Source organism: Bombus pascuorum, chromosome 4, assembly GCF_905332965.1.
Source record: "Bombus pascuorum chromosome 4, iyBomPasc1.1, whole genome shotgun sequence".
NCBI classification, from domain to species: Eukaryota; Metazoa; Arthropoda; class Insecta; order Hymenoptera; family Apidae; genus Bombus; species Bombus pascuorum.
The window spans coordinates 5,199,433-5,217,422 of NC_083491.1; the positions used below are offsets into that span (position 1 = coordinate 5,199,433).

The following is a 17,990-nucleotide window of genomic DNA, read 5'->3' on the forward strand; positions in this document are numbered from 1 at the left end:
TTCGGACGATCTAGTAGTATTAATCAAGGCAATTTGAAGCATACCTATTTCCCTTTGAACGTCCTGAAGACCGTTCTTCAAATTAGCCACCTCTTTCTGCAGATCAGCCATGCTAACTCTAGCTGCTGTTCGAACATGAGGCATATCCTCCTCGATATCCAACACCTCCCTAAACCTAGACTCAAGGATTTGAACCAAATAGTGCAGCAAAGTCGTGCCTTTGGAGCAAGAAGACTTGGTATCGACTAGACGATTCAAGGAAGCTAAGCGGAAACCGCAGGCATTCCCGCGAGCGTTTCCGCGATTTACGTAATTCCCTAGAGCTAAGACCAATTCCAGGAGCTTTCTAAGTCGCCGGGACCTGGCCACCTGTCGACTAGCTTCGAGCACCGCTCGCATTCTCGGTGTCAATTCCGCAATGCTGGCAGCGAATTTCTTTTTGTAGTGAAGAGATCGTAATCTTTGCTCGTAATGCGGCACTCTGAAACGTGGATATCAGGAAATATCTTTTTAGAATGTCATCGAGTATTATCTGACCAAGTTTTATACCAGCGCAATGTATATACAATACTCCGTTTGTTTCGTTTGTCATAAATATTCGATTAAACGTTTGGTACGCGCCGACAGAAACGTTATTTCTGAAAAAAGAAGATCAACGATAGGAGGTATAGGTCTACGTACTTGGATATTTGGTATAAGAAACAATCGGCTCTGTTCTGAAGCTCTTTCTGATGTATGTCTAAGAGAGCAGCTTCTTCCGACGATGGGATATACTTCAATAGTTGTTCAACCATGTCTATGTGCAGAATATTCTGTTGGTCCATAGAGAGGATGGTTCTAGTGATCTCGTTGTCGGACATTTTCAACTTCGACAATAAAATCGTGCAGTTCTGAGCTCTCCTCGAATCGATCACCGACATGGTCTTTTTGTTCTTTCCTAGGGTTCGCAGATCTTCGATCGAACCCTCCGCGGACACTCCGTTCTTTTGATAAGCGCAAAAGATTTTATCGATCGATTCTAGATCCATGACGTTATATAACTTCGTGTCATCGAGTTCCGACCATATAGTGCCTTGCAACTTTTGCTCCGGTATTTTCGACCAATTAAAAGACTTCAAGGGATTGCTCGGCTGAGGAACATTCTTGATTATCTCCACCTGGATACGTTTAAATCTTTTCATTATTCAATGTACTGCGGTGACTGAGAAAGCTGGCAACTGTTAAAGATTAAAGGTTATCCTACCTTCATCGGAGGAGGAGCTGCGGGCATTAGGCAAGGAGGTGGTGGAGGTGCCAAAGGTGGAGGCGGGGGCGGCGGTGGCATCGGTTTGGCTTCAACCTTCTCAAGAACCTCGTCCTCGACGATTTTAATCGTCGCTTTCGCATCGTCCGGTAAGCTTCCGGAAGCTACCAATTGTTCCAGCCTCTTCCTCTCCGATTTCTCGTTGTTTATCTGTCGAGATAGCGTCTCGACGTTGTCTTGCAATTCCGAAATCCTCTGCTTCGTCTCTATATGCATCGACGTCTCCTTCTCGAGGCGTTCTTTCACCCTTGCCAAGCTGGCCTCTATATCTTCCTAGAAAGGTAGGTCAGGTCACGGATGAGAACAAGAGCGGACAACGATCTCAATTTGGCAAGACAAGACGATAAATTACTTTCTCTTGTGTTCTTAGATCTAACTCTTGTTCCTTCTTGGCTAGTCTACTCGACATGTCGGAATTTTCTCGCTCCAACTCCTCTGCCTTCTTCCTGGCCGCGACGAGTTCTTCTTCCTTTGCGAGCAAATGAACAATTTCCTTCACGTTGATCTCAATCGGCGCGACGTCGGGATTCCTTGTGACACCTGTATCATTTCCTTCTGACTGGAGAACGATTTGTTGCACGATCCGATCGAACAGTAGCCAGTGTTGAGGATGGGAGCCATAATCGACTGGAAGTAATAGAGAAATAACAGGTAAACATCTTTCTTTTCAAGCGAGTAGTACGAGTAAGTGAAAAGAAGATATCTTACGAGGTAATAGAAGACAGTGTTCCAAAAGACTCAACAAATGAGGATACGCAGCGGTATGACTGAGCTTCCTCCTCAATAAATCGAACATCGCCGTAGCGCTCTTCGTGTCTACGTGTTCCTTTTCGAACTTTCTCGCCAACTCCTTTTCGTCTTCGTTTCTCACCATTTCAAAGAAATCCAAATGCCTATCTAGCGTCTCATTTTCATATTTTCTAAGCTTTTCGATAATCGGTTGAATACCGAGCATCAATAACTCGTATCTTAGATGTAACCTAAACTCCAAAGTCACTTGACCCGGTCCATAATTTAACACCGCGTTAATGAACGACATGATCGCCGTCTTCAGAGACAGATTGTCTTTGTAGATACCGAAGTTCTTGTCCAAATCGTTTATAATACTTTGGAAACGTGTTCGTTCGGAATGATATTGCTGGAAATGTAGCATAGCTTCCAAGACTTTTCGATGACCACCTGGAACCAAGCAGACAGCACCCAGAATTTCGAGAACGGATATCTTTGTCTTGATGTTTTCAGTCGCCAGCGACTGGGATATTGTATTAATGGCAGTAGGGTGCGCCAATACGTGTGCTCTTCCATTCTGCAAAGACGATTAGAATTTCGATAGAACTTTTTGCTTAAAAGTGTTCAGTGACCAATTATTACAACCTAATCTTACCGAATTGTTCATCAACGCCTTCAAACACCCTATCACACTTGTGTGAAGGTTACTGTTAGCTGCCTCCGCGTCCATAGTTCCAAGAACTTGTAACAGAGCATTCAATCCATCGAGTTCTATAAACCTGAGGACGAAACTATGCGGCTGCGTCCTCAGAGCGGTCTTTAGGGCTTCGGTTTGTCGCATCTGATTCGAAACTTCTTCGCCCTCTTCGGGAAAAGGACTCTGAAATTAATAAGTTTCTCATGAACACAAATATTAATTCATTAGTTAACTATGAAATGTTCACACATGAAAAATCACGAAATAATTACACTAGCTATCGTCTTCAGTCTGTTGATATAATCCTCGGGATCCCCGCTCAGATCTGTAGTTCTCAGTCCACCATTCTCAAGCGTGCCGTTACCTTTCCTGGAGCAATATATCTGCCACTTTTTGTTCGCCGGAAGTGCCAGAACCGCCTGTCGGTTGGCCTGGGTCAGGTCCAGCTCGTCGACCAATTCGAGGAACATCTTGTTCAGTTCTTCCTCGGCAGGCATCGGCAGGGTGGGCGTCATTGCTTGAAGCGTGAGCGTACCCGTGTGCTCCACAACGCAATACGTGATTTCCGGTGGCTCGTCATCCTGTATGTAGAAGAAACATAGCCATATTTTCAGTCAGCTGTTGCAACCGCTGCTTTCATAGATAATCATTTGGTTTCCCTGCAGGCTTGTTTTTGCAGGATACGAGAGGCAAGATGATGAAGATGAAGATGATGATGATGATGATGATGATGAAAGGAGCAATAAAACGGGGAAGCAATTGTTACTTCGTTGCCGCTCAACGCGGAAGGATTTCACGGAGACGTTATTTTAATAATCGTACAGGAAATGCTAAAAATTGAGAAAAACGTCACGGAATTGGGTTCGACCTGTTTCGTTTAAACATCGCCAGATATTTTTGACTTTCCGTGAAAACCGATTGGGAACGAAGACGATCGAGGGTATGTAACCAGGTCTTGACCTTATTGAAGACGAGCCTCGGCATTAAATCGCGGAGTTGGCTGCTCGTCGAGATGCCGCTGTGAACCAACTTTACATGTGTACAGTGTGCGTGATCGACGATCAAACACGAGACGCCTTTTACATCGAACTTGTATCAAGTATTTTGCATAAAAAATATTGTCATGGACTTCCATACATATTAATGGTGTGTTATATTTAACAAATTATTACGATATTCGAGTTATACTTTGGTCCAGTTCAACCTGTACTTGCGATCCTCGAAGGACCATTAACTTCGCGCAATGTACCATTCTCGTGCCTCTTTCGCTTGGCTCGAGCAGTCAGAACCAGAGGCAGCAAAGGTCAGGGGACCGGCTCAGGCACTGGATTCCTAAGGTACTTTCACACGTGACTAGGAAATTACCTATATTCACGTACCAGGCCGTCGATTTATTCTTCGCAAACATCATGCTACGACCGAGAATATGCGTGCCATTTAAAATATTTATCGTTCGCTGAGTGACTTCGTGCAAGCTTATAGTTCACGTGATGTGTTTTTCACATATTCGTTGTGTTTGACCGTTATCACGAAGCGATAGGAAGAACTGTGTTAAGATAATAGCCAGTGCGAGAAACTAAGAATATTAGCAGTGCTAACAATCTGTTGACAAGAGCATCATCAAACTATTTGCACCATAGTTTACATAGTCAATTCCGCATTGCTGTAGAAATGCATAGATTTATCGTGTAGATAGCAGAAATAATTACTCGGTTCTTATTCTAAGAGCAATTTTCTCAATTTAGCAATCGAAATATTCTCAATCGAATTTCCCTAACGAATTTTCCTATCGTCCAACGCTCAACTTCCTCAAAAGTCGCTTGCAATAACCAGCATCCCTCAATTCATTCCAGGTTAACGCTCGCGGCGCGTTCACGCGCGATGCTAGCACGTGAACGCGAAATAAGAGGAGACGCCATAAAGCGTGACACGCGACCGCCTGCCGGCACGCACACGTGAGTTTCAGCGTAAAAAGGCGAAGGAGGTCAGCCAGTTCGAAGCTGGATTCGTCGACTTTACGCGACAGACTCCCTCCAACGGCCACCTTCCTCGTAGGACGAAAGTCTATCCACCGTGACGAATGCGTCGAGTAAATAACATGGATAGATTCCTCGGCGAAAAATCGAGATGGTAATGTATCGCTTGGCTAGGGTTTCTCCGCTTTGAGCAACGCGGTTCATACGGTGTTCACACGTAAGTAGATTTATCGTCTGAGAACTGCTGGGAAAACACGCGGTAACCTGTGACAAACTTTATTAAACTCCTTCGTATCACAAATTTTATTCTTACTAACAAAACGATTTTCTTTACGAATTTCTTTAAACTTAATTTTCAAATTGGAAGACATATATATCGTAAATCGTGGTTTGCTATAGAACCTTTATCAATCACGTTGTCTTTGGTCAAACAGAAGATATTTAAAGAATGTGATGTGTCGTAATTACGAATGACACTATGGGTGAAAGATCTCGACCGATCGCTGGAAAGACCGACATAAACGCGAATCCCAGTGTCGATCACCACCCTGCTCGTAAACGACCACGTGTTCAACGTCCGCACGTAATAAACTTTGTTATTGCACTATGTTGAGAAGATGATTATAAAATATAGCCTGACGTTGTAGGGAACGCAAACGACCGCTGAATGCAGTTCCGCGTCCTACCTTCTCATAAGCATATTTTTCCTCCGGCATCTCTGTTGTAGCTTGATAACAGGCGTAATCCGAGGCACGATCTTGGAAGCAACGTTATAACTGTATAAAGTGACCCGATTTAGCTCAACCACGTATTCATCGGTTGCACGCGATGTGATTTATAATCGGTCGGCTCGAAACGAAAGCGAAATATTATACGCGCTCGTGTCACGAACTCGTCTCGATGATAACTTCCTTGCAATTTCCAAGGAACTAACCTTAGATGAACCTTGGAATGTAACTCACCACCTAAGCACGTCGAACCAATTGATTCGAATTTACTGGTATTGCACTTGGCAAGGAAATCTATAGATCCTGTTTTTGTTTCACCGTACGGGTCGCTTTCCGGTGGAAAGGAAACACGTAAAAGTACCTCTCGCGCAGATCGTTTCAGGTTTAAGGACACCCACGCCCGCGTGGGCGAGTAGCTTGTCAACGTAACACGGAAATTAAGCGCAATGAGATTTGCAGATATGGCATACTGTCTACTCTTTATAGGTCTCGTAGCATGATCACGTGCTAATACTTGTTGAAAACTAGTTTCATCGTCGATAGATACTTTTTGTAACACACGATATTCCAGAAAAAAATTACTCGTTGTGGTCGGAGAGGAGAATAAAATCAACGTAAGTCTATACGGTGCGGATTAGTTTGCAAATGCTGTAGGTTTTAAAAAAAAGGTTCAGAATCGTTCGAACAATCGTGATGTAATTTCGAAAGATCGCGAAAGAAAGTCATTACGCCCGTATTCTATTCTGCATCTTGAAGAAATTGCAGAAGCTTCGAAGCAAATGGAACAGATGGGCGATGGGAAACAACGTCGGCAATCGAGTTGCTCTTTGCGGATAGCACATACGCTTCTTCGGAAGCGTCGAGTTCGCAATAAACCGATGAGGCTGAAGTGGCTCGGAAGCCTGGCAAGAAATCCCTTGGGACGTGATCGCGTCAAACCCGCCGGCATTAGCATAATTTTTTCCGTTTCTCGCCGGGAATAGATCTCGAAGCGATTCTACGAACTGAATTTCTTGTCAAACGATGCTTATACGTCGCGGAACAGACGATACTCTCTCGTTCGACTACTCTACAGCCTCGAAGTTCGCACGAGAAATGCCGATCTAAACATTGTAGCCGTGGGGTTGCTTACGAAGGTAATTTAAGCATCGTAAAACCGAAAAATGTGGTCGAATTCTTTAACACGTTACGGGAGAGTAGAAAATTGTCGAGAAACGAATCAAAAACTTGTAGCATCTGAAACAGAGAAAATGACTTGGGTAGCCTACCATTTTGCAGGCGTGGAAGGAACGAAAATACGAAAGATACGAAAGAATTTTAAGAAACATTTTCCCGATGCGTTTACGTTCGCCTTCGTCGCGCGTCATCCACTGCATATAACTTTAGAGGCAATCAGAAGTAGACGACTTGAACGGTAAGAAGAATGAGCGATAAAATTGTTAGTACGATCGACGAATAGCAAAGAATTCGAGACGTCAGAATGAACAACGTTGAGACATGCAAATCGAGCAACAGGCATCAGAGTCCAATGTTCCCGTAAGAAAAAGCCCGGTGAGGACCGCGTTTTCATCGTTTCTTACGCTTCCGTTAGCACCGCGGTAAGCGTATATATATGTAATAAATTCCAGTATCGTCGATAATTGAAAGCGTCGCCGCGAAACACGTAAAGAACGCTGTGTTCCACCAGTCACACGCGATACCGATCGTTTGTAGACTTTCCAACGCGCCGCTTGCTACCTTCTATGGCGCATTCCATCGGATCTCTCGTTCGACAGATCTGCCGCTTGAAAAAACGACTACAGAACCTTCGAGGATGCTGGAAATACGATTATGTTCACCGTAGAGTATCAGACCCCTTTTCCTCTCTGGACACGCCCTGAAGTACTACGGAACCGCTGAACAGGGTTGATCGGCATAATGGAATCTACGGGTCATAGGATTCCCTCAAGGACGACTGGATGGGAATTGCGATGGGTTCCTCCTGGAAGTGGACATACGTTTCTTTTCTTTTTTTTTTTTTTTTTTTACTCGATTCCAAGGAACAACGATGTTATGTGTCGTTCGTGAAATACGAAAGAAGTGTTCTCGAATGTGGATCTATGGATATACCATATATAGAACACCATACACTTTCTGAGCTATTAACTTTGAGCCAAGCTTCCTCTTTGCTTTCTACAGTACGAGCATTTACGAACCGAAGAACGAGAGCCTTGAATAAGACGTCCATTATTAAATTAAGACATAAACTACGAATGAGTTCATCATTTGTCGACGATATCTGTTATCGAGTTATCGATCCCACTTATCGCAATTGTGATATTTGAAAAATCTCTCACTGGTATTTAATATAGGAATATAAGATGAAAAAGACGCGGATTGTTTCATAAGATTGAGGTCGATACGTTTCTTTTTATTACGAAGATTTGGGTCCTGCGTTTAATCAATTGGTCATCGTCACTGTCGCTCTTTCGTTTAAAGTTAATTACGTTGACCGTTGTACCGTGTCAAAGAGACGATATAAATGCATGAGAAAGTTCACTATCTTCGACTACAGCTTCGGTCGTCACATCTTCCTATCGCTCAAAAAAGTTACGTGTCGATTTTGTCAAGGCATTCTAAGTAGATGAAAGAATACAAAGAGTTTAATAGTTTTACTTTAAAAAAACGTAGAGACGTAAAGTTTAGAAGCGCATCAATAAACAATGTTGACAGTAAAAAAGTAGTATTAGCGATAACGAGGAATTCAATGAAAATCGGTACTAAATTCTTTGAAAGTTAATAGAGACTTTATCGGCATGAAAAATTCACATTTCATTTATGTTAAATCATATATTTCGTGTTTGTGTTTCGTATTTACAATCTTTTTTTCTTTCTATTTTAGTTTGGAAGCTACCTCTTAACTATAAAGCATCATCACCGCGCGACCTTCTTGTCACAAGAAGAAACCACTTTTTAATCGATCAAAGTGCATTGGAAAGTGGTCATCTTCAAGCTTCATCGATTCTCAAAAGGAAGTTGAATTTCCTTTATCGAGGGGGACATCTGTATCGTCACGGGTCACGCAGTCAAAGACCCAGGATGTCTGGATAATTTGTATGAAGAAGATGCACCGGTTCGTGACAATGCGATCTCTCGTTCAAAGTATTTTGAACAGACATTGCACATATTTTTCGTCGTTGATTCGCGCCCACCTTGCGATGACCATTGAATTATTTATCACTTAACGGAGACAGGGAAATGTATAGTTTTGATTTCACATGGAAGCATTGGTGTCAGGATTTATTGAAAATCCTTCTTGTCAGATTTACAACGTCATTTGCCGCTGCAGCTCATGCAGAATAGCAAAAATTGTCAACGACAGAATAAAAACAAAATCTTTCGTTTATGATCGTTCATTACTACATAACAATAAGAATTATACGAATTTATGTTGCATCACAATGTAACGAGATTCGTCGATCTGAACATAATAGAACATCTCTCGCGTTGAACGCATCGAGTAACGCGAGGAATCGTTTCAGCATTTAATTTTTAGCAGCACTTCCGGCGGCTTTCCGGTTCAGAAGAGATCGTGACCGATTTATAACTCATTTATATGCCATAATTGCATGCTCGTCCAGAATGCAAAGAAGAAGCATCGAACATTGCTAATGATTCAATCTTCAACACTTTCGATTCCGATACCGATTCGCCTTTCTCCTTCGACCAATTCCTAAGTTTCGTATCAAAATTATAGCTTAGATTCGCGTATGCGATTAATCCGATTATATGACTATCGCGATTTGAAGTTCCTTTAGACGGTGTCACGAGCTGTTTACGGAACGAAGAAAGTAACCGGTCTCTCCTCGACCAAATAGAAATCCCAGTGAAATTATACGGACACGGTCGAGAACGTTCCCTTTCGGGATCAAAAAGTCTGGGAATCTCGACGACTCGAACACGCGCTGGCAACGCACACGTGTTGCTTTTGCATTGCAGATGTCATCCGAGAATGCTTTGCATTTATGGGTGTGTGCCTGGCACGATGATTTAATACGGCATCATCTCTCTGCTCGTATAGGAATGCGACCGATTCAAACGAGTCATCTTGACGCGACTTAACATCGTTTCGACTCTTCGGAAAAGCGCAGTCTCTACGTGTATTTTGTTCTTGTTCAAACTATTCTACCTTGACTTACGCAACTACTTCCTAATGACAATCTGCTTCGTAGAAGTTCAGGTAATCAGTTCTCGTTTGCTAGTTACCGATTCGAGCGAATAGAATGCGGAACCGCATTTGCGGTAGGCACGAAATCGATTCTCGCCCGCCGCGATCCACTAATTGTTCTCGTTCAAGCGTTTCGTTATGCTTCTATTTTCCGATTGTTTTTATTTGCAAATATTTACGCCGTAATAGTAGTACCGTTCGCAGAATGGTTAAATAGAATTAACGAAAGATTCGTTACGCTTATAAATTGGAGAAAAGTTCTTATCGATCGTATGCGTTTCGCCGAGAAAATATGAAACGAAACACGTATAATTTTTGTTCGGTCAGCCGATAGACAGCGCATCGGCAAACTCGGACAAATTATAGGGTAACTCATAATTGCTGTAAAGACTTGTTTGGTTGGATGGAGTTTCTAATTGTAGCAACTCTCGTTCTTACCTGAAGGCAACCGCAGAAAGACTTTTTCACCCGTGATGGCATCGTCTGGCAGCGACCCACGAATTCCTTCAAGGGCTGTGGACTCTTCACTGGACAGCTCGGAATCCTCTGCAAGTCAGAAAACGTTCCAATCACTTAATCGATTCGCCGATAAAACGTCACGATACTAAATTTTCCAATCGATATTCGGACAAAGAAGTTTCCTAAAAGATCGGACTTACGAGCTTTAGGAATCGCGTTTCGTCGTAAAGACGCGCCTGTCTAAAACGAAAAACATTCCTTTCACTCGCTTTTGTCCAATATGAATTCCTACGGTACCAAACGTTATAAAAAGAACAGGTAGGGCAACTTGTTACGGAATCCGAACGTAATGCAGCTCTTGTATGACAGCGTCGTAACGATGCGATGACTGGTTTGTCATTCGTGTTACGAAAAAGTTCATTCTATTCCTCATCGTAATTACGACATTTTTTCAAATTCTAAAATTATCTAACATAGTTACAAATTTATGCTATACACCGGTAATTAACTCAACGTAGATTCACTTCACGAACACCTACTGAAAAGAATCTCGAGGTCCAACTGTCCTGTCCGGGTTCCGGACAGGGCTCAATTTCCTCGTGTTGGTTAGTGGACGACATGCGGCTGATTCGATGATAACACTTTTATTTCTCCAACGAAGGACAGAAAGGCCGAAGGCGACGACACGGTACTGATCGTAATGGAGAGCGCAATTACTCGCGAATTTCACTTTTGCACGTTCAAAGTATGGGCGCATCAGGGCGCCGGCGAGACTGCCTCTTGGCCGATGAGCCGAAGAGTCTCGAGCCGACAACGAGGTCGAGTCAACGAAGTTCCTCTTATCGTACCGTCGAATTTCTTATCGCTACGCACGGAAAAATAAAAAACGCCGGTAATTTCTGCTAGTAGGTTATCATGCAGGTATATATGAATATGTTTGCGGTTCTCCTTCGTCAAAAAGAATCGATAAACGACCATTGTACAGAGGCAAAATTAATGTCTGGAATTCTCCGATAGAAAGTGTGCCTGCGATGTACCTTTGTAAGATTTGGAGCAGTAACATAGTAAAAGATAAGAAGAACTGATTATCGAGTTCTATCCGATGACTGATCGTTTTCAGCAAATGGTACAGCCTTATCTCACGTCTGTTATCACGTGCTATGGCAACTGCGCGTCTCAACGAAATGTGCCCAGACGTTGGGAAAACATCAACGGAGAAACTCTAGAAGCCGGGTCGCTCGAAATTAATTATTCAGCCTCGTCTCACTCTTACTTTATTGCGTATCGATAATCTAAAAAAATGTAGCTTCTATGGTCGCAGCTACTTTTCACACTGTCGTGGAAATTTATAGCTGTGCCGACTATCCTCGTTATTGTATTTTCACGATATCATTCAACGACGAATACGAACATCTACACCTTAGTACCTTTCTCTTGGAAAGCACAAACTCCGGTTAGGCTCGAGAATCCAGCTAGGTTTTCTCAATTAATTCAGCAGGTCTGCGTGTGACGCATAGACGTTACCATGTAGTCGAGGACAGCATCGTTCCCTTTATTTCATGGAACAGCTGTTGCCCGGGGTAATTGTAACCTTCTATGAGCCGTTAGCTGGAGCCTCGTGTAACGAGAATGTCGTACACACATAACCGTCGTTCGCGAGTATGCGGCTACTCACGATGGTCGAGTATCGTGGCAACGTTTCGTGACGTGCAACATTATCTGCTTTGCGAAATTCATCTTCCCTCGAGCGGAACCCTTTGTGGAAATTCTATGTCACCGATGGACTCGATTCTTCCGTCATAGAAATCGCTTTCGTTTCGCGTCGTAGTTCGCGTTTCTATCGGAATGCGGGTCGATCGAAGAAATGGAAAAAATATCGACGGACTAACCTGCTAACTGCTCCGTTTGAGGAAGACTTACTGGCGCGGATATGTCATACGTATGTAATGGGAATTCTTCGATAAGTGATAGTTCGCCGAAGACAATATTTACGATACATACTTTCGTGAACAGACTCGACAAGGCTGCACGATTTAATCTACGCCTAAATCGTTTCCTCGTGAGACACCGAGCACGCCAGCCTGTCACGAGTTACAGATTCGCAACTGTAAATACAAATAGATCAGTGGTTCTCAAATTGCGACACGATTGTGCAGCATTAACTATTGCTCGATTCAGAAATGTAAATTACATTTGATTTGACAGAATAACTCAATCATGTACAAATATCAGAGTAGACATTCGATCTAAACGAAGTGAAATCCAAGAACGGATTGTTGGAAGAATATATCAAAGATGAGACCCAATTTGTTTACATAATCGCGTCAGTGGTGCAATGCGTTTTGCAATCGCAATTTCTGAAGGAAATCATGCTCGAATAGTCGATTGAACGAAAGAAAATCGTGAAATGAATGACGAACGATCATGTAATCGATGGCATTTGAAAGGCGCCGATTAATTCTGCGCTTCATTAATCGTCCAGATACGAGAAATGTCGTTAAGTGCGGACAGATTTTCTCCGTGGTATGGATCGCATCCTGAATAAAAGGTGCCTCGAAAGCGCGGGTTCTGTCAATGGTCGTTTCGGCCCGCATAAAATGAGGCCTCTGCGTGCGGAGCACAGGTGAACTTTCGAGTTTCGTCTCGCGTGAATCGATGCATGGGACACGTGGTAATCATCGCCTCTTCGATTCGAAGAAACGAGGGCAATCATGGAATCCATGACTTTGTTATTACAACTATTACCATTAACTGGTAATGGGAAATCTTGGTAGTGCTGTGGTGAGTTTACGTTGAAAATAAAGAATATTTACATTGATAAATTAAATATGCAGGGATATTCGAGAAATGGGGTCAACTCGTAGATTTTACTCAAGTGAACGCAGAGACGGCTGAACGACAAGTTAAAAGGTTTAATTAAATATACTTCTTAAGCAAAACGACGCAAGCGATATAGTCGATCTTCTTTCTTATTTCGTTAAATAAAGGCGCAGCTATATGAACGTGATAGCTGAGTTTCGTTGGAGAAAAAGGCATCGTATAAGAATATAATGCTCATTGAACCGTTCAACTCTTTCTTTGGTTTTCTAGATTCAGAGTGGATAATCTAATATCTAAAAACTCGAAGCCTAACCTATTTAAATTGGTCGATCGATGTACAGTTATGTACAATGGCGAGAAATGTATGTCAGCCAGATTGAAAATTGGATTCGCGCACGAAATGTCTAACAGTTGACTGGAAACAGCCATTTTCTCTTCTTCTCCCTCGTTCCTTTGATCGTTGCCAAAAATATACACGGCTTCTGGGAAGTAGATTCCATCTAGCGGAGGAACACGTTGGAATTCAAAAAACTCGAACAAGAATTTACGTGTAAATGAATAAAATCGAACACTAGAGCCATTTGGACTTTGTCCTCCCTTACGAAAATATAATGCGTGACGCTGGAAATTTATTTCATTTCGATATCATTCATAATATTGTATCGATAAAACGGTATCGATTAATTAGGAACGTGTTATCAAACAGTTATCTCGCGATTGCGTCACTTCGACCGAAATTTATACGTTCCACCGTGAATTTCAATGCTGACTTAAAAGCTTAGAAAACAGTCGATTAAGGAATGCCTTTCGATTATGTATCACGCGCGCAATTATGACATTAACCTTAGAAGAGAAACTCGCCGGTCTGAAGATTCTAATTTCGATCGGAGTCGGGAGAGCCGCGTAGTATTTCATATGTTGATTTATATTTAGATAGGACGATGCACAAAGAGTCGAGAGCAGCTTCGAATCGGGTTATTAAACGGATGTGTCTACGTATCTCGAACCGATTGCAAGGTGATTCACGTGGTGCCTAGGAGGATAAAATTACAAGAAGGCATCGTCGCTGACATGATAATTTATCAGTGAAAATAAGGCAAGCGTCAACATTTGCATGCTGCAATGATTGAGATATAATTCTTCAAAAAACGGGGCTTTCGCCTCAAAGAAGATAAAAGATAGAATCTATATGAATATAACGAGTTTTCATTTGTTCGATCATTAATTCGCATTTCCTAATATTTCTATTAAACAAGCTGAGCTGATCGGACAGAAAGAGGACGAGGGAATAGCAAAGCGAGCTTCGAATCTCACGGCACCGGTTATCCGGTCTCGGTAGCTATTCTTCATGACCTCCCGCCACTAGAAATCTCGACGTTAAACACTCTCGCGTGATTTGTCATCGTAGATCGCCTCGTGCATCATTCGAGAATGTTAATTGCGAACGGCTTCGTGAGACAGGCTGCACGCGATTATTCTTATTGCACTCGATACACGCGTTCGAGGATGTACATTTTCAGAAAAGGAGAACAAAAGATACCTAAGTACGACTTAATAGAGCTAAGATCCTCCTTAGTCTCGTCATCGTCGTGTTAATCGTGTTATGATTGCTGCAATTTTGTAGCAATTCAGGGTTTGCTGAAGTGATTAAAAAACGCGGCCGATTATGATTCGAGATACGGAAATTTCCCACATTCACAGAAATGTACAGAAGAAATCGCAGGATCAAAATTGTAACAAATTGTGGAAAGTCTAAAAGCAGCTTTCCAACGCCAGGAAGGGACATAAATCCGATGATTTACGGGATGTTTGGAAAGAAAACGAACCAGAACGTTTGAGTCCAGCCTGAAATTGACAGCTCCAATGATCGATCTACAGACACCACCAGATATTTTTACACCGCTTTTTTTTAATGAACCACGATGTGTGTGCGAGGCGTCAAAGATAACTTAAAATGGTGACCATGTTGATGGAAGGCGAATAAAAAATGTTCCAGTGAAAGATTTTGGAATTTAAATCTATCGAACCAAGGTACATAGTTTCTTTCGTTCCTCGAGGAAAACATGTTTATGGATTCGTAATAAGATATTTTCGAATGGCATTTGCATATGAAAGTTTGTTTCTGAAATGGTAATTTCAGTAACTGTTTCCATAGACAGCTACTAGCGTAGTGGAATATTTGTTTCTGTCCGTGTGAGCGCTGTTTATGCGTTAAAATACTCAAATCGATAAATTTCAAATTCATTGGTCTTTCTACGCCAGAAAACAAATACCTTTATTAAGTCTTCTTACTGCTATTCACCTTTAATTGAATGTTTCATCTCATAACCCATAAAAATGAACGTCGATTTGTAATAACCGGTACGATAAAACCAATACTTGTGTCTGATTAAGTTTTTACGACTGAAAGCCACGAATTCCTTGCTGTCGCGATTAGAATACGAACGAACTAGGCCAAACTCCATTCAAGAATTCGACTGGATTCCCTTTGATGAAATAAACACGCAACAAAATTCCGTTTCTCTTCAGGAAGTAAAACATGGATTGTTCTCTCATTTCTAAGTAAGAATTCCCGGTGTCCACTCCAGAAGGATCGTGTGCAAAACAGGGAGAAAGCGAAGTCTAAAGAACCTATTCTTCTACTATGTTAAGTGATTGCGATACACGTTCCGGATATGGAACGCATCGATCAATCGGCGCCGATAAGGGAAGGGCACCCAAAAAGTTTCACTCGCCGAATATCTTCGGTGAGAGTTCGGGCTAAAGAGAGACACCTGTTCGACAGGGAGAAAGAACGAAACCGATAATTCAGCTACTTTTCAGCGACCATTGTTACATACGTTTCACCATGCTCGATTGCTTTTCCATATATGGAGATACCTGGGAACACTTTCGACTCGACATCTCGCCCTGCAAATTTCACAGTGTTCCCTCATCGAAGACAGGAATATTTCAGAGTCGGAGAAAAATCGAAAATTGGACTTCTCTACTAAAATATGATTCATAGTAAAATTGGTCGAATCATTAGACAAGGACAATGGCCTGGCGCAAAGTATATATATGTATAAATACATAATTTGCACTCGGATGCGTGCACAGAATGCGAATAGATGCGCAGCGTACGCAGCGACTTGCACAAGGAACCGTTTAGATGCGGGCTTCTTTTTCTATCTTCTTGTATAATTTTTAATTAGTCGCGGATGCGTGCGATGGTGAATGTACCTTAACGAAAATATCTCTTCTTCCTCGTTGCTTCAAGCATTTTTATAAATTGAAAGAAAAGACGACATGATAACATTAGTTGACTTACTTAGTGCTAATTAGTCTTGTGTTTTGTGAGATTTAATTACCCGTAACCGTAGCAGATTCGACAGAGACATTATATCTGAGCGACGTAAATCGATATATCTCTATAACGAGGAAATGAGTGCACGATACTTCGTCTATCGTATCTTCTCCTAAGGTTCAGTTTGCGTTTTCACTTATTTATGAGGATCGTAAGAGATTCTCATAGTCTCTCTTTCGATATCAGTCGCACCATTGTTAATAATCAGAGGCAGAGAATCGCGAGTAGGATTTCTCCTTTCGATTACGATTTCCATAATCTGCTTCTATAAATGTAACGAAAAAAGAAAATTGCTCGCGCAAATCGCCATTCCAAGGACGATTAAACCACATCAAGATTCCGCAACGCACGATTTACGACAAGAGTGTAGAGCACAATGCGTCCAAGATCGTCAAACGATTGGATTTTCAATCTTCGCGATTCATTAACATGGACGCTTTCGAAATTTTCAAGAAAAAGTATTATACCATGTATACGACAACGTCGCAAGAGACGCAAGATTTTTAGCATGGCAGTTCATAGCAATTTAGTTATTGCTGCGGGTGATTCAGTGGTTGTAGCAGGAATCCACAAGCTTTAGGTTGGAATATGCAACTATCGAAGCGAGCCCCTGGCGATCCCGCCGGCAAAAACGATCGAACCAGACTTAAACCAGTCGATCGTAACGAGGTAATCGCTAAACATCTAGTCAAGTTGCGTCCAAGCTGGCCAGAATGGTTCCGAAAAAAGACATAGAACGCGATCACCGACACGGATAACTACATACGTTTGCATATACGATTATGGAGCGGAGTGATTTTCCTATGAACGGTAAAATTCAATATGTAATTTCTACGACGATATCACGATCCGTACGGCTGTTTATTAATCAAGTTGAAACACGATTATCATCGAGTTGTCAGTCCCTACCGAGTGAAAAGGTAACTTTTAATTGACGGAAGTGAGCATCGATTTGTGGTATGCCAAGTGATTTTTCACGGTGTAAGAACCACAATCCAAGATCATCTATAGAACTTTACGTTTCCGGCTAGCTGAGGAAATGAGAGCAAAAACAGTATGAGACTTACATAGGAGCACCAGCGCAAAGGAATTTCAAGTGCAGTTTCTAGATTAAAACGATTTTCAATGTCGAATTTGAAAACTAGACTGTATTTTTTACACATTCGTAGAGTTGTCTTGCTTGTTCGATTAATCATTTATATAAATATTACAACGTTAATCACAAGAACATTACCAGATTTATCTTGCCCATCTTCTCCAGCACGGTGTCCATTCTGGCTGTCGATAATGAACCACTTCCTGGAAAGGAATACCTTTCGGATTATGTCCGCAATGGATGATGTCTTGCTCGAAGCGTAATCAATTTTTTTTTTCTCAGGCGATCAAGATTTTTCCACAAGCACTGATAAGTTACGCATATCCTGTATCACGGATGGAGATAAACCGACGCGATATGTTCCCTTAATAAAGCGGTACACAACGTTCTTGCGACTAATTTCACCAGACTTCGATTTCATTCGCTATCACGGAGAAATCCTGCTTCTCGTCGCTTGGAAACTTCTACTAAGCCGGCTTCATGAAAGAAACCACTAATCGAATTAATTAATCACGGAGATTCTGCGGTGGAATCGGAACCCTCGTTATTCCTCCAGTCACTATTGTCTTGAGAAAAGCTTCTCATCGGATCTTTCTTTCTTTGCAAGTTATTTTAACAATTTCTGTTTG

The 17,990-nt window shown here is 42.0% G+C and overlaps 1 protein-coding gene across 5 annotated transcripts in view; it reads right to left on the bottom strand.

Moving 5' to 3' along the window:
• Positions 1–17,990, bottom strand: part of LOC132906314 (disheveled-associated activator of morphogenesis 1) — a 43,559-nt gene that overhangs the window by 2,335 nt on the left and 23,234 nt on the right. For 2 of the 5 annotated variants that reach the window (XM_060958369.1, XM_060958370.1), the window contains exons 2-9: positions 10,079–10,186; positions 3,002–3,310; positions 2,688–2,912; positions 2,012–2,609; positions 1,656–1,930; positions 1,244–1,576; positions 682–1,157; positions 45–481 (exon numbers count right to left, since the gene is read on the bottom strand). In XM_060958369.1, coding sequence (XP_060814352.1) covers positions 45–481; positions 682–1,157; positions 1,244–1,576; positions 1,656–1,930; positions 2,012–2,609; positions 2,688–2,912; positions 3,002–3,310; positions 10,079–10,120 — 2,695 coding nt within the window. In that variant the 5' untranslated portion in view covers positions 10,121–10,186. Of the gene's footprint in view, positions 1–44; positions 482–681; positions 1,158–1,243; positions 1,577–1,655; positions 1,931–2,011; positions 2,610–2,687; positions 2,913–3,001; positions 3,311–10,078; positions 10,187–10,638; positions 10,915–11,988; positions 12,119–17,499; positions 17,520–17,990 lie in introns of those variants that run through there. The other 3 variants (XM_060958368.1, XM_060958371.1, XM_060958366.1) reach the window with 3 other exon arrangements.